Source organism: Bombus vosnesenskii, unplaced genomic scaffold (assembly GCF_011952255.1).
Source record: "Bombus vosnesenskii isolate JDL3184/JDL3185 unplaced genomic scaffold, Bvos_JDL3184-5_v1.1 scf7180000013308, whole genome shotgun sequence".
Taxonomy (NCBI): Eukaryota; Metazoa; Arthropoda; class Insecta; order Hymenoptera; family Apidae; genus Bombus; species Bombus vosnesenskii.
The window spans coordinates 474,118-491,643 of NW_022882957.1; the positions used below are offsets into that span (position 1 = coordinate 474,118).

The 17,526-nt window shown below is 34.8% G+C and overlaps 4 protein-coding genes across 4 annotated transcripts; all 4 read right to left on the reverse strand.

Annotated features, from left to right (window-relative positions):
* Positions 1–8: 8 nt before the first annotated feature.
* LOC117234715 (odorant receptor 4-like) lies at positions 9–1,903 on the reverse strand. The gene is made up of 5 exons (XM_033496194.1): positions 1,098–1,903; positions 863–962; positions 450–560; positions 222–377; positions 9–98 (listed from the first exon to the last, which is right to left on the reverse strand). Exons 1-5 carry the CDS (start codon positions 1,901–1,903, stop codon positions 48–50), a joined length of 1,224 nt encoding a protein of 407 aa, XP_033352085.1. The 3' UTR covers positions 9–47.
* Positions 1,904–6,762: 4,859 nt separating this feature from the next.
* On the reverse strand, positions 6,763–8,624 carry LOC117234730 (odorant receptor 4-like). Its single transcript, XM_033496223.1, has 5 exons — positions 7,846–8,624; positions 7,296–7,395; positions 7,111–7,221; positions 6,880–7,035; positions 6,763–6,813 (listed from the first exon to the last, which is right to left on the reverse strand). The coding sequence occupies exons 1-5, from the start codon at positions 8,622–8,624 to the stop codon at positions 6,763–6,765; spliced, it is 1,197 nt and encodes a 398-aa protein (XP_033352114.1).
* Positions 8,625–10,738: 2,114 nt separating this feature from the next.
* On the reverse strand, positions 10,739–12,889 carry LOC117234716 (odorant receptor Or2-like). The gene is made up of 5 exons (XM_033496195.1): positions 12,093–12,889; positions 11,594–11,693; positions 11,418–11,528; positions 10,854–11,009; positions 10,739–10,789 (listed from the first exon to the last, which is right to left on the reverse strand). The coding sequence occupies exons 1-5, from the start codon at positions 12,887–12,889 to the stop codon at positions 10,739–10,741; spliced, it is 1,215 nt and encodes a 404-aa protein (XP_033352086.1).
* A 1,859-nt stretch (positions 12,890–14,748) lies between these two features.
* LOC117234717 (odorant receptor Or2-like) lies at positions 14,749–17,209 on the reverse strand. Its single transcript, XM_033496196.1, has 5 exons — positions 16,278–17,209; positions 15,794–15,893; positions 15,620–15,730; positions 15,057–15,212; positions 14,749–14,992 (listed from the first exon to the last, which is right to left on the reverse strand). The coding sequence occupies exons 1-5, from the start codon at positions 17,072–17,074 to the stop codon at positions 14,942–14,944; spliced, it is 1,215 nt and encodes a 404-aa protein (XP_033352087.1). The 5' UTR covers positions 17,075–17,209; the 3' UTR covers positions 14,749–14,941.
* Between the last annotated feature and the right edge of the window lie 317 nt (positions 17,210–17,526).

Here is a 17,526-nt window from a genome sequence, read left to right on the forward strand (position 1 = left end):
TTTGTATAAGTTCATATGGATATATCGTAAGTATCGTAAAAAGGTTTTTAGATAACTTCGCGTAGAATGTTTAAATATCCCATTGACAATTTCATGACCTAAGAAAAATTATTTATGGAAAATATAACAAGATATAACTTAAACTCGAATATATGTTAAATAAGATATAGATTTATTAAATTTAATTTCTGGAAAAGAAAATTTGATTTCCTTATACTTACGCCGGTAAAAGTAGCTAGAGACATTTCAATCATCTTACCAGCCATCAATTTCATCGGATAATTAGACATAGCGATAATTAGTATTAAAGAACGCATATGTTTGGTCGAGAGATGATACCAATTGATCATGCATGATGCCTGTCCTACAATCTGGTTCTGTTAACAGAGCAAATACGATAAGATTTAGAACGTCGAATAGGTTACAAAAAAAAAAGAATGATGTCATACTTCATCAATAAGAAGTTGACCAATGTAACAGAGTATAAAGACACAGAAGGTACAGGATATTTGTAACGTGACATAAATCAGTACAGCCGCGATGTTATTATTCTCCCATTCCTAAAATATGTATATCCTATATTGATGAAAGAACAAAATATTTTTAATGTTATTATCAGACTGTGAATGTTCACGCGGTTATAAAAAATTGGAGCGTGCAAATAAAAAATGCGAAATGAAGTACACCAATTGAAAATACATGTAAATACATGGAAAACCGGAAATGACACCAAATCTTAACAAACCTCATTCTGATCTCACAAAACATTACTCTATTTAGATTCCATTGCCTTGTTTGCATTCATAAAAATACCATTTCGCATGAACATCCGCAGTCTAAGTATTATTCGCCTAACTCCTACCATGAGAATATAATATCCCACGAGACAAACTAAACACGTACCACCCATCATTTCCGTTAGACAAATGTACTCTGTAATTGTTTCAATGTTCTTTAAAAATCTGCAATCAAGTCACGAATACAGGGCATGCAACGCATAAATTACAATAAACTCATTGCTTGTCCAATTCGTTTCCCAGTTAGAATAAATCATATTCCAAACCAATCGTTTCTATTCGCAAGAATATTCCACTAACCTCTTTATTTTCGTCTGATATTCAACGATATCCATGATCCTCCGTTGGACCATCGTGTCAGACATGTCCCTCAAATCCACCAGAGCCTTCATCTTGTCCACCAAGATCCTCAGCATGCTACACGCATGCAGAACAAAAAGAGCAGAAAGACCGCAAGAACCACTAATAACTGCGTAAATAACAAATCCAGCCAAAATTTGCACTAGAAACAATATTTCGTAATTTGGAGATTTTTGTTCGTCGAGTATTACGAAATAACTCGGACAGGGCAATGGTCTTATAGTAATATTGTCAGGAGTGACGATAGATCCTTTAAGAAGAGGGAGGATCGTCCTGTAGCATAAACCACCTCCGTACATAGTAATTGCAGCGGTTAGCACCACTCTTCTCGCGATTTTCGCTTTCGAGCGAAATATCAATCGATTCTCGTCCGTGGCTGTTATCCAGTCCTGTTTCATCACATCCAAACCTTTTTGAACTTCGCTTGCCCGCCACAGAAGGATCGTATATTTGCAGAACTGCATAGTGCAGTTAATAATCGGCCCCATAAGTTTCAGTCTAATCTTGTTGTTTTTCTCTTTGAAAAACACGTACATGATGGTTGGTACAATTATTAAGAAAAATAGGAAGTACGTGAGAATGTGTTCTATTCTTAATAAAATTTTCGACGTGAAGGAAGGGGAAAATGAAACGGGCCACGCACCAATTGCTCCTAAAATTGGTTTCACGTATCTCGTGGCGTATTTCATATCCTCTTCCCTCTTTGTTAGTTGAGATGTTTTTTTCATGGCTGAACACTTTGACATGACTGACCAGATAAGCGTAGAGTCAAATAAGAATTGGGCTTGATTCGATACGCTGCGCTTGCGTATGTGTGTAATCTGTTTGCGTATTCAGCATTAAATTGCAGTTATTGAACGATTGTATTGCACGGGGTAAAGTGGTTGAAATTACCCCGTTCAACTTTCCAGGAACTGCCTGTGTTGCGTTGAAGCGATAGAGGAGCTTTGTTTTAAGATTTCAAGAGATTTTTGAAAAATTATATGTCTAGTGTATATACATGTCGAGTATATTTTCTAGTGAAACAGTTGAATTATCGTGGAACTTTTAATATATTATAATTATTGTAGATTCTTATGCACATCTATATTTTGACGAATACAAGTGAAGAAATAGAATCTAAATAGAGGTTTGTTTCACTTATTGGAAGTTACACACTCACGTGTGTTCTGCTTGAAATATTTGATATATTTTCTCACGTTGTATGCATTATCGCACTGTTAGATTTTGTGTAAATACGAAAATTTTCGCAGTCTAATTGTCAATTCAAACGTAGCTAATATTGAAAAACTGATAATTTAGAAACAATTTGAGCAATTGGTTATTTTCTTGTACGGGGTCGTCTTTTTAGGAAGCCCTCCATTTGTTAATTTGCTATACCATTTACAATTAAATCCTTAAAAAAACGATCTTTATTATCGTCACCTCTAAAAAGATTTTAGCGTTGCGAATTACGTACGAAAATGATTCTACAAAATTACGTGTGTTTGCGGGAAATTAAAGTAGTTGCAAACAAAAGTTTTTTACTGTCTGCAGAGTTCGTACGGGTTGCGAACGATTACTACCGTGACCGTAGATAAAGGGAAACGAGTTTTACCCAGAGCTGCGTTTCAATTATTAAAATTCCCAGCCGAACAGAGAGAATAAACGCAGTAACGATTTGAAAATCGTCCATTACAGAATAAGTCGAACAATGTTACAGAAAAATAAAAACGTGCTGGTATCGGAAACAGGCGTTTATACCATTCTTTGTGAACTAACGTATATTGCATACCGTATTTAACAAGTTCCATGACAAACTCGAGGTATTAAAGAATACTTCGAGAAGTGTTTAAATATCCCATAGACACCTGCATGACCTGGAAGAAATTTTTACAGGATGTTGCAAAATTCGAATATACGAAATTCGAATTTCTGTGTACTTACATTCGTGAAAATGGCTAAACCGAAGATTTGCACAGTGAAGCCTATCTCGTAATTTGTGGTAAGTTGTTCGTTAAAGAAGATAAAATAATATGGACTATACATATCGGTCATACGGTAGTCTTCTATTTGGCAGAACGATTCTTTCTTTCAAAACTGTAATGATCGTTCGATTACCATAGACCGTCACTATACAAGATAACTTTTTATTCCTATTATCACCCAATATCCAAGAAAATATACCCAAAAGAATTGACGTTCGTACGGAAAATGTGTCTATTTTCTTGAGTTGTATTTAACCAACTGTCCTTTATTTCCACCATTGCCTATCTAAACTCATTTATTCTAAATCACAACAGTTTCACTTTTTCAATTGTTGAAGTGCAGACCTTGACAGCGATAATTTAAAGAAATTCAATCGAACGTTATAAGATATATTTTGGAATTAAAGCAGGAAATTATCATTTGTCACATATAATGTTTGTGACGAAATATTTAGATACTTTGAGAATGTATGATAGTGCAAATATGATATTGTGCGACATTCTACAGAAGTTTCAACTATAAAAATTTAATGTACAAAATGATGAAAAGGTTTCAATTTCGTACAATTTCGAACAATTCGTACTCACAGTTTCAATTATTAGAATTCTGAGAAAAATGGAGGAGGCATCATGACGATATTAAAATCAATCATTTCGAAATACATTGACCAACTTCAAAAATAATTTTTAATTTCAAGGACAAATTTTTACTACCAATAATTGACTATCGTACACTATATATTACGTTTAACGAGTTCTATAGCAAACGTAAAAGTACATACTTCGTAAATTCAACTGTATCGTTTAACTTTCTATTCAACAGAATTTCGTAACACATTGAGATATCCTATCGATGCTTTCATAATCTGAAAAATATATTTTGCAGAACGCTCGAAGATATGGGATTCTAATTATTTTATACTTACATCGGTGAAGGTAGCCAAAGATATCTCTACAATATTGGCGGCGGTGATCTTTATTCGATAATTCGATATAATCATCACCGGTATTAGACAGCGCACTTTCTTCGACGAAAATCGATGCCAGTTCAGCGTAACGGACGTCTGTCTGACATTTTCACTCTGTCAAAGGTAAAGTTTATTATAAATATCATAAATGTCACACTGATAGTTTAAATATACAGAAACTGATCTGATCAACTCCAGCGATCACTCAGTCTCCGAGAAATTACACGATTGATCATATATGCTCTACTAACAAAGTGAAGAATCATTAAGAAAGCGCAAGTGATCAGTTTGAGAAAATATACAAATATAAAACTACGAGAAAGATTATTACCAACGAGTATAAAAAACTATTAACAAATAGTTGATAACGTACTTCGTTGATAAGAAGTTGTCCAATATAACACATTGTGAAAACAATAAACATGCAAACCGTTTGGAACATGACGTAGACTATTACAGCAAAGGTATCGCTGTTTTCCCATTCCTAAATATAGAACAACACGTTATGTAAATAATTACGTTATTTTGCTTTTCGACAGATCTTCATGGAATTAATCTATTTGAATTATTTACCATGATAATACAGTATCCTACCATACAGGTAATGCAGCTACCATTGAAAATCTCCAAACAACTTATATACGACATAATATGATCGACCTTGTCAGAAAATCTAAAATTAATTTGCACACACCATGCACTCTAATATCTTACATATTTGTTTTGTATATCTTACATATTGTTTTGTATAGCGAACATAAATTATTTCGACTCACTTTTTAACCTTCGTTCGATATTCAACAATATCTTTGATCATTTTGTGCACAGCATTCTCGCTCGTGTCGGGTTGATCCGATAGCTCGATCATCATATTCGCTAAGATCCTCAATAAACTGGACATATGTATACAAATTAACGAAGTAAGCCCCAGGGTACCACATAAAATCGTGTAGATGACGAATGCGCCGAGAATTTGCAGAGTGAATATTATCTCGTAGTTCGGTGTACGATGTGCATCAAAGAATGCAAAATGGCTTTGAGTGGATAACAGCCTTATAGTAGTATTATCCGGCAGGACGATTCTTCCTTTCGAAAGTGGGATGATCATCCGATTACAGAAACTGCTACTGTATAGAATAATTGCCAGTCCCAATAACGCTTTGTATCCAACTTCCGCATTTTCCCGAAAAATTTTTCGATTCTCTTCCGTAGCGTTTAACCAGTCGTTTCTCATCGCCTCCATTAATTCCTTGAAATCGTGCATTCGATACAACAGGAACGTGTATTTGGTCAGTTGCACCAAACCATTAATATGAGGTGCAAGCAGTTTCAATTGTTTTCTACTATTCGTTTCTTTCCCAAATATATATACGAAGCTTGGAATCAGCAACAGTAATTGTAAGAAATAACAGATGAATATTAGACACCATTTCAAGATTGTTGCGAAGACAGAAGTTGGGACAAAGTACGGCCAGGCACCGACTATTCTTAAAAGCGGATGTAATAACCTTAGGGAATGCTTCAGTTCTCCCTCGACGTTTCTTATTCGAGACATTTTTTTAGAGAGAGTAAATTTCAGCGAATGGCTACTGGCCACGTTGCGAACGAAAGTGACATTCGTCTCAAGAACTTCATCGCGCTTGCGTATGTAAAATATCGGCAGGGGATTGTAAGGGAGATGTAATTTCTATTCAGTATTTATAAAAGGGTATGGAAAGTGGTTGAAAGCTGTACTTATGACGAATGGTTTGCCTTCATAGAAAAGTTTCATCGTAATAACAACTTCAATATGTTCTCGTACGATGTATCCTTTCAATCTCAGAGGAAACAATTTTTACAGCGATGATTTGAAAAAGATGTTATTGTATCTTGTGAACGATTACATTATTTTTACAAACTTTTGACATATTATACACGATGTGTGTAATGAAATTACATATTTCGAGATATTACGATTCAGTTACGATATCCTACAACTTCCTAGCGAAGTTTTTTGAAAAATTATTGTCGATAGATACTACTATTAGGTAAATATGAAGAGATTCAGTGCAAAATGAGAACAAGTTGTACACATATCCACAGTTCAGTTCACTCCTTCTAAGGAGGAAAACACCGTGGTAATAATATCAAAATTATCTACCGGATTTAGTTTTCAAGGGTCTGTAACCATTTCTAAAATTCGCTTATTATACATTATACCTAACCACGGACTCAAAAACATGAGATATTGCTCGGAATTATTAGTTATGAGTTTTGCTTGCGTTGCATAGGGTTCCCCAGTGGACAAGAAGCTTTATTATTACAGCTTCGGTTGTTGGAGAAGTAATCTTTGTCTACAACGAAAATTCTAATTAAATGTTGTGAATAATATGCTAAGATATTAAAAGAAAAATATTTATAGACAAATGAAATGTTACGAAATTTCATGTCAATATGGTTACGATATTTTATAATTATCTATAGAACCATTTTACTGATTGGGAAATCTACAGTGGATGGAATGATTATCGCAGTAGCTGAGGAAATGTAATACAAAAGTGTCCAGCACGTGAGAGGTACAACTAGTACACATAACAGCGAGTAGGTATCTGAGATTGTAAATAACTTCAAAAGTAAGTAGTAACTTCAAAATTGTCTATTTTAATTGCAGTTTCCAAAAACTCTCAGAATTTATGTGACTTTTCGTAACACGTTCAAGTATCCCACCGACGCCTTTATGATCTGAAAAATATTATTGCCACCATATATAACAAATGTGATGCAGAAATCTAAATTCTTGATACGTACATCAGTAAAAGTGGCTAATGATATGTCTACGATCTTTCCAGCTGTGAGTTTTATCGGATAATTCGACATAATAATGATTAATATCAAATTGCGTGCTTTCTTCATAGGAAATCGATACCAGTTCAACGTGATAGACATCAGCCTGACATTTTCGCTCTATCGAGAATCAAATTTTCAATAAACACCACGGGGATTGTTGTATTTGTTTCAAAAACATAATCGATTACATACTTCGTTGATAAGAAGTTGACCAATGTAGCACATCGCGTAGTTGCAAAATATGCAAATTCCTTGAAACATAAGGTACACGATTATAGACGCAGCATTGCTTTCTTCCCATTCCTGGCATACGACAATAAAGATTTATAGAAATAATCATTGTTCTCAACGAAGATTTTAGGATCATTCATTCATACCACGATAATACAGTATCCCACTATGCACGCTTCTATAGCATAATTAAATATCTCGAAAAAGTAAAGGTACGGTGTGATCTCTTCCACGCTATTCGCAAATCTGAAATCAAATTTCGATCGATTAATGCTCGTTATTTTCTACAGTGGAACTCCATTTATTCGAACTCATACCTGTAATTTATACAGTAGAAATGCATACACATTGGAAGCGGTATACTCTTCATAAGAGTTGGCCAACGTTCTTTCTTACCTATTATATTTCATTCACATTGTAGTATTTCTTTTCAGATAAGAGGATTTGATCCGAGGGATTCCAAGTGGTCGGACATTAATTAAAATTTCCTTTTAATGAATAGAGTTCAGATATATGGAGTTCTATCGAATGTCACTAAATATAATTTTTAACTATACCAAGATTATACTAATTCTTACGTTGAACATTATTTAATTAGAGTTAAGGTATAACCATACAATTGAATACGTATATCTAACACTGTTTTTATCTCGATAAAACTCAATATTAACGCTATCAAAAGCACGTATTACTCACCCTTTGACTTTCGTTTGATAGGCAACAATATCCGATATCTTCTTCTGCACAGCTGTCTCGCTTGTATCTAACTGACTCGTAAGCTCGATCATTTTGTTCATCAGAATCCTCAACAAACTGCTTAAGTGCAAGCAGAGCATCAAGCACACACCCATGGTACTACACAGAATCGTATAGTTGAGAAATCCACCCATAATTTGCAGAACAAAAATTATCTCGTAATAAGGAGTAGATTGTTCATTGAAGAAGACGAAGTAAACTGGACACGGTAGTACCCTCATAGTCGTGTTATTCGGTAGGACGATTCTACCTCTCGAGAGTGGTATAATTATACGATAAAAGAGACCTGTAGTGTACATGGTAATTGCCACTGTCAACACCATCCTATGTCCAATATTCGCTCTCATACGGAAGATATGACGACTATCTTCTGTGGCGTCCACCCAATCGTCGCTCAATTGATCCAATATTTTGCTAAACTCGTTTGTTCGTCGCAATAGGATGGTATACTTGCACAGTTGGCTAAAACCATTTATGTGTGGTATCATAATATGAATCCGCTTTTTGCCATTCTTCTCTTTCAGAAATAGATACAGTACACCTGGTACAAAGACCAACAGTTGTAGGAAGTAAGCGGAGACAATTAAACCCCATTTTATAGCCTTTGAAAACGTAGAAGTGGCGGTGGGTTTTGGCCAGGCACCGATCAACTTCATTGGTGGATAGATGAATTTTACAAAATGCTTGAGGTTTTCCTCCTTGTCTCCTAACCGTGACATTTTTTACTCGGATGAATGTCCCGTACATGACTAGACATGACGCAAAAGTAAACGGTGTTCGTTCCAAAACCTTTCGCGCGCTTGCGTGCATAAAATAATAAATCCAGGCGAACTTAGAAATAAATTGCTGTTATTGAGACGATTACTGTACGTGAAGGGATTGCGATGTGCAATCTGAAATTCTTATAACCCAATGGAAAATTGATTGAAATTACACGTATGGACTTCGTCTGTACGGAGTGATTGCCCCTCGCCAGTAAAAAGTTATAGTTTAATACGTATCAATGTCGTATTTTCTTATACGAATAAATTTTTCAATCGTCGTGGGGATAACCTTTGCTGTGATAGTTGCAAAGAACTCAATGAAATGTTATGACGGGATCAGATACAATAATAGAAATTGTAATGTGTTATATATAATATTTGTGAGAAAATTACGCATGTTAAAATTTGATGATAGTGTAATTAAAATATTGTGCTATTTTCTACATAAGTTTTGCATACGAACGAGATGACTGCAGTAGCAAGAGAATATAAAAGGATCGTATACGTGAAAAGGGTACGCTGTATCAACTAATAGAATTCTCAGACTAATGGAAAAAGTTATCACGATCGTTTGTTAGGCTATTAACGATATGGAAATTAATCATTTCAAAATACATTGAACAGCTATATAGAAAAATAAAGAAATACCAGTTTCAACGACAAATTTTCACATCCTTAATAACACAATATCGTACATCATACATTTTATACAATTTAACTAGTTCTATAGCAAACGTAACAGTATATACTTGGTAAATTTAAATGTACTTTTTAACTTCCTATTAAAGAGTACTTAGTAACACATTGAAGTGCCCCATCGACGATTTCATGATCCGGAAAATATATTTTACAGCACGTTCGAAAATATGAAAATATGGAATTCTAATGATTTTATATTTACATTCTGAAAGTGAAAGCAGCTAAAGATACAACTCTGGCGGCGGTGATTTTTATTTGATAAATCGACATAATAATCACTGGTATATCAAGCAGCGCATTTTTTTCGACGAAAATCAGTACCAGTTCAACGTAATAGACATTAGCTTGATATTTCCGCTGTATCAAAAATCAAATTTTCAATAAACATCACGTGGATGTGGTATTTGCTTTAAAAACATAATCGATTGAATACTTGGTCGATAAGGAATTGATCAATGTAGCACATTGTGAATACAGTTTTATTGATTATTTATATCAGTTATTTATTTTTTCAAAAGATTTTATCCAATTCTGTAACATTTACGCTACTTCGCACACTTAATTCTAAAATATCCAAGTTATCTAATTTTATCTTCCTCGCCGAGACATTAATCGTGTAAGAAATGAATAACTAAAGAAGAGTGTAAATACTTCAACTACAATAGAACAAGTTATAACGTACACGATAAGATATAACACGAAAAACCTAGAATTAATAAAATCATAGAAAATCATAGAAGTGACTCTCACTGGAAAATTACTCGTACCGATTACTTGAGAAATCGCGTTAATCATATATTTGAAAGCTAAACTATATACCAATTGCCTTTGTGGAAAATAGTACACTATCTTATACGCTATTCAAGAAAAAAAAGCTCACTCTCTGAGTCTCGTTTAATGTTCAACGATATCTACGATCTTCTTCTGTACAATGTCTTCATTTGTATCTGAATGATTCGAAAGCTCGTTCATTTTGTTCCACAATAAATCCCTAATAAAGACAGAAGCTTTCTCACCGGCTGCGTAGTTTGCAGCGGATGTAAATGAAGATTACCATAGAGATAAGCGTAAAAGGATAGTACTATGCACAAGAGGAACGAATAGTACACATATTTGTATACATATTTACAACGTAATCATTAAAGTACTAAGAACAATGATTCAAGGAAGAATTTAAACACATGTATAAAGCTTTCAAAAATATATTATATGCAGATACTATACAAAAGTTTACAAATTTCAGTAGGCACACGCTTAAGCGTCAAGAAACATGTAACTGTAAAAACTAGTAAAGTAAGGTACAGAATATATTATACTTCGATTCGATTCGACATTATACCTTTTAGGTTTCATGCAAGATCGGTAGAATATTAATTAACTTTTCTTAGCATATTTAAATATCCCATAGCCCCTTTCATGATCTAGAAAATATATTTTGCAGAGCGTACAGAAATTTTGCGGCACTGATGTTTAATATGTACTTACATCGCCAAACGTCGACAAAGATACATCTATCACTTTGCCCGCCGTCAATTTTATTGGATCACTCGACATAAAGATTATCATTATCATATACCGAGTCTTTCTCACCGGGAGACGGTACCAGTCTAACGTGACGCACGTTCGTGCAAAATTATTGCTCTGGTAAAAAAGTTGACAACAAAGTTCATGTTATTAATGCTATTAAAAGTGGTGCATAATAATGAAGTGCAGATGTTTGTACAAACTTAAATTTTTATGAACACAATAAACACGCTAACTACTGCTGACAAACTGTTGTGTTCTTTTATAACTAATCTGCAATTAAATAAATAAATTATCAGTTATGCTAAGAAAAAGAGGATTTCTATTATTCATTTGAATTAACAATAATAGCACAGTTTCCAAAATTCTGGTGTCCGTTACAACGTATCAATTATAATGTATAAAATATCGAGAATATAATACTCGTTATATTTAGAAGCTGAAAAAGGCCTGTGCTTAGACTGTATTTCTTCAGTTGTATCTACAAGTATTATGAATTTAAAGAAATACCCGTAGTCTACCTACTTCATCAAGAAGAAGTTGGCCAATAGAACAAATCGTGTAGGAGGTGAACGTGAAAGTTGTTAGCAATGTAATGTACACCACTAAACCGACGGTATTATGACTTTCCCATTCCTGAAATATATTCTATGATTTATTTAAAAAAAAAAACTGACAATTTGACTTTATATTGCCCGTACCAGTAAAACACAATATCCTAGCAAACCGATAATAATCGTGCCATTAAGGAGCTCAAAAAAAGAAATGTACTCGGAGAGCAGTTGTCCGTTACTTAAGAATCTGAAAGGACGATGATGGATGATATGAATATGATATTTGACACTTTCACTAAACAAATCCTCGGATTCGACTAAGAACTCATTACAAGAACGATTTTTGTTCACGTTGAATATTCTATTCTAATAGAGAATATAAGGAGCATAAGATTTTTCTATTATAGTATCTTCAATGTGGCCAATAATATCGAGAAAGTATGGTCCTAATGACAAAAGTTTTTACGTAGTTTTATAAAGATTTACAATTCCTTCGACTTTAAGTTAAGACACAGATGTTCTTGTATAATAACGATTCCATTATGAGCTTTGCATTCTCGCTATTGAAATGCGTAATTATCAAAGAAATCGAAAAATTAGACACGAAGAATTGTTTTTGTTATGAGTTCTCCAATCTTCCACTTACTTTTTGATCTTCCTGTGATACTCAACGATATTTGCGATCTTCTCTTGAATAATTTCCTCGCTGGTATTCGACTTGTCGATGAGATCCATCAATTTGCCCGTTAAAATCCTTAGTAAGCTGCATGTATGCAAACATATCATCATCATAATCGCAATGGCACCGATGAATACTGTGTAGATGAATAAACCACTCAAAACTTGCAATACGAAAATTATCTCGTAATTCGGAGTGATCTGTTCGTTGATAAATGGGAGGTATGTTGAACTTGGCAATAGTCTTATAGTAGTATTATCCGGTAAAATAATTCTGCCCCTCGAAAGAGGAAGAATCGTACGGTAGCATAAACCTCCAAAGTACATGGTGATGGCCACTATGGACACCACTCTATCACCGATCTTCGCGTTCTCGCGAAAGAGTCGTCGATTTTCTTCTGTACCGTATAACCAATCGTTCTTTATCTCATTCAACAGCGTTCTTATATCGTTCATGCTGTTCAACATGATAATATACTTGATCAACTGGATCAGACTGTTGATAAACGCCGACAACAGTTCCATTTGCCTTCTGGTGCCTCTTGCTTTGAAGATTATATAAAAAAAAATCGGACAAATGACAAATAACGCCAAGAAAATACTAATGACAGGAATAACACGTTGAAATATCTTCATGCACAACGATGATTCTGGAGGAAGTGGCCAGGCACCTAGTACCATTAAAAGAGGCTCCACGTATCTTAAACTTTGTTTCAAGTTCCTCTCCCTTTCTTCTTTGTTTGATACTTCTTCTGTTTTAATCATATTTTTTTCCAATGTCTGATAGCTCGAGCTTGATTAGTCACGTGTGCGTGATGAAATTCCTTTCGAAGAGCAAGACCACTACCTCTTTCGGAGGGTAAAACCCTTACTCCTTTCAAGCGGCATAGATACGACTGCGTTCGCGTTCATAAATTTTTAAGAATCGCGAAGTGAGTATCGAATGGCGTCTGCCATCACATTTAGTAATCGCAGTAATCATTCTGCGAAATTGTACGTATCTTGAGAGTAATTTGGAGTTCGATTTCCGGTAGATATGGTGAAAACTTTTCAAATTATCGAATTGAACCAATGCATCGTCAGTAGCCCTTTCTACTGTATCCCTATAATCTAGTAGCTTCCTGGAACATCTACCTTTCTGCATATAATTTTCCATAGAAATACCACATATTTTATACCGAAATATCTGTATCCAGAAAATTATGTGTTTCTACAGTGTTTTGCGGAGTTTTGTTTTATCGTGATTTTCGATGATGAATCATTTTGTTAATGCTGGTTCAACAATTTTCCAGGAAACGTTTCCAGGAAAAGTAACTCTTGTGGCGACACATACTAAGCTGTGGAAAAAGCCCAATACCCACAACACCTAGGAAGTCTGAGAGATGTGCAATTGTAGTCTCTAAAATGTCTTCAATGTTGGTAGTTTATACGGATTCGCGATAACGCGTTGGAGTCACACACACATTCAAGAGTGAAGGGCAGTGATTAACACCTCGTGCTACCAAAACAGCTCCTGGATTCCGTCACGACGCCCAGGGACGCAACGGAACGTCCAAGAATGCAGGGCAATGACTAAAAATCTCAGAATATCAAGACGCTTCTGCGATTACTTCTCTAAAATTCTTAGCTCAATCCAGGCGAAACGACCGAGTCTGATAAAAAGCGAAACGTTTAAGAATGAAGGACAGTGGCCAACGATCTTAAACGCCGAAACTTGTTTCAAGAATTATTTCTTCGCGAGATCTGCGTAATGACGAGCTACCAGCAGCATCCTTCGTAATCTACGAAAGTGAGTGTTTGTCCAGAAAACGACGAATATTTTGCTCGACGCGTTATAGTTACGGTGCGGCTTCGAAATATATGACGACGCAAATAGATTTCTATCACAATCATTTACAGAAGTCAACTACTTCCAAATAGACAGTACAAACAATAGATACATAAATTTTAATATAAATTTTGCAATATTCGGCCAATTCGAAATTATATTACAATGATATACATTTTCGAGAGGATAAAATTTGTTTATTATTTATTGTCACTCAATAAGTTTCAATAAAAAAGATATAGACGTAAAAGGGTATTATACATAAGGGAGAAGAGCTGTATACACAGTATGTATATACATGTAAACTCCCTAGAGTTCAAGGGTGATAGTGACTTTCTTTGTTTCACAGACAGAACGACTTTCTTTGTTTTACGGACAGTCATTTTGAGAGACACTCGTTTCCCAAACGGACGGACAGAGAGCAACATCAGAGATAGACAAGATAGAAGAAAGAGTAATTATTTAAAATATTGAAGATTGACGGAGAAAGATCGGTAGCTCAGGACGTTGAAAATCGCTTCTCGATTTTCAGACTTCAGAATCGATCACCTGAATTACCATGTGAATAACGATCTTACATACATATTTGCAGTTCGATTATTAAAGTATTACGGGCACTATGGTTTTGAAATTACCTGTTATCGTAGAATGAAGCGAATGATTTCATGGAGGACAGAAACTGCGCCGAGTTGGATAGCAGACTACTATGTCATTCTTGGCGATAACTGCTTTTCAACTGATACTTTGTTGCAGTGGTTCGCGAAAAAATTTGAACACTTATACAAAGCTTTCAGAAATATATTACATGCAGTTATTATACAAGAAGTTTTGAAATTTCGGTATTTGCATAAGTGTCTGGAAACACGTAGTCCAGGAACTGTAAAATCTAGTAAACTAAAATAAAAAATATACCTCGGCATTCATTGCTATAAGATCTCTAAGTGACACTATACTACGCCTCATAAGTTTTGTGCAAAATTAATAAGACATTAAGTCACGTTCCGTAGCATATTTAAATATCCCATTGACGCTTTCATAATCTAGAAAATATATTTTGCAGTGCGAACAAATTTTTGCGAGATTACAGTCTTAATATGTACTTACATCGCTAAAGGTCGATAAAGATACATCCATCACTTTCACCGCAGTCAATTTCATCGGATCATTCGACATAATCATCATTAGTACCACATACCGAGCCTGTTTCATCGGGAGACGGTACCAGTTTAACGTGACGCACGTTTGTGCAAGATTATTACTCTGGTAAGAAAGTTGACAACAAAGTTCACGTTATTAGTGATGTTAAAGAGTGGTGCGTAATAATAAAGTGCAGATGTTTGTGCAAATTTAGATTTTTATGAATACAGTAACCACATTAACTACTGTTGACAAACTGTCGTGTTATTTTATAACTAATCTACAATTAAATAAATTAATTATCAATTATGCTAAGAGAAAAAGATTTCTATTATTTATTTGAATTAACAATAGTAGCACAGTTTCCAAATTCTGGTATCCATTATAACGTATCTATTATAATGTATAAAATATCGAGAATATAATACTCGTGATATTTAGAAGCTGAAAAAGACCTGTGCTTAGACTGTATATCTTTAGTTGTGTCTACACGTGTTATGAATTTGTAGAAATATCCGCAGTCTACGTACTTCGTCGAGAAGAAGTTGGCCAATAGAACAGATCGTATAGCAGGTGAACGTGAAAGTTGTTAGCAGTGTAAAGCACACCACTATAGTGACGGTATTAAGATTTTCCCACTCCTGAAATATAATCTATGATTTATTTAAAAAAAGCTAATCAACTTATTTTTATATCGCTCGTACCACTATGACAGCATATCCTATCAAACAGACAATACCCGCGCCGTTAAAGAGCTCAAGAAAGGAAATGTACTCGGAGAGCTGTTGTCCGTTACTTAAGAATCTGAAAGGAAGATGATGGACGCTATGAATATGATATTTGATATTTCGTCACTGAACAAATCCTTGGATTCGATTAAAGAACTCATTACAAGAAATTTTTGTTCACGTTGCCTATTCTATTCTAATAAAGAAATCAAGTTAATCATTAATCTGATATCTTCAATGTGGCCAATAATATCGAGAAAGTGTGGTTCTAATAACCAAAATTTTTATGGAGCGGTTTAAAATTTATTCGACTTTAAGTTAAGACACAGATGTTCTTGTATAATAACGATTCCATTACGAGCTTTGCATTCTCACTATTGAAATGCGTAATTTTTAAAAATTAAATGGAAAAATTTTACATAAATTGTTTTTGTTATGAGTTCTCCAATCTTCCACTTACTTTTTGATCTTCCCATGATACTCAACGATATTTGCCATCTTCTCTTGAATAATTTCCTCGCTGGTATTCGACTTGTCGGTGAGATCCACCAATTTGTCCATTAAAATCCTTATTAAGCCGCATGTATGCAAGCATATCATCATCATGATCCCAATGGCTCCGCTGAATACTGTGTAGATGCAAAAACCACTCAAAACTTGTAATACGAAAATTATCTCATAATATGGAGTGATCTGTTCGTTGATAAATGGAAGGTACGTTGGACTGGGTAATATTCGTATAGTAATATTATTCGGTAAAACAATACTGCTCCTTGTAAGTGGAAGAATAGTTCGATAGCAGAAACCACCAGAATACAAAGTGAAGGCCGCTATGAACACCACTCTTTCACCGATTTTCGCGTTCTCACGAAAGAGTCGTCGATTTTCTTCTGTGCTGTGTAGCCAATCGTTCCTTATCTCCTCCGATAGTATTCTTATATCTTTCATCCTGTACAATATAATAATGTACTTGATCAACTGGACGAAGCTGTTGATGTACGTCGTTATTATTTGCAGTTTCCTTTTGTTGCTTTTTTCCTTGAAGAATACGTAGTAAAAACCTGGACTGACGAAGAACAACGCCAAGGAAATAATAATGGAACGAATAACCCGTTGTAATATCTTCATGCACAACGACGATTCTGGAGGAAGTGGCCAGGCACCGAGTGCCATTATAAAGGGTTCCACGTATCTTAAACTTTGCTTCAAATCCTTCTCTATTCCTTTTTCATCTTTTGCTTCTTTTGTTTTCATCATTTTCTTTTTCCAGTGGCTAAAAGCTCAAGCTCGATTGGTCAAATGTGCGTGATGAAATGCTTACAAAGGGAAGCACCACTACCCCTTTCAAACGGCAGGCATACGCTTGCGTTTGCGTTTATAAATTTTTAAGCATCGCGAGATGAGTATCGAATGGCGTCTGCCATCACATTTAGTAATCGCAGTAATCATTCTGCGAAATTATACGTATCTTGAGAGTAATTTAGAGATCGATTTCCGGCAAATATGGTGAAAACTTTTCAAGTTACTTTGAATTGAACCAATGCATCGCTACTAATCCCTTCCGCTCTATCCCTCTATAATCTAGTAAAATATAATTTCCCGTAGAAATATCATATCTGTATCCAGAAAATTATGTGTTCTTACAGAATTTTGCAGAGGTTCGTTGCATCTTCGCGTTTGGTCATAATTCATTTTGTTAATGCTGATTC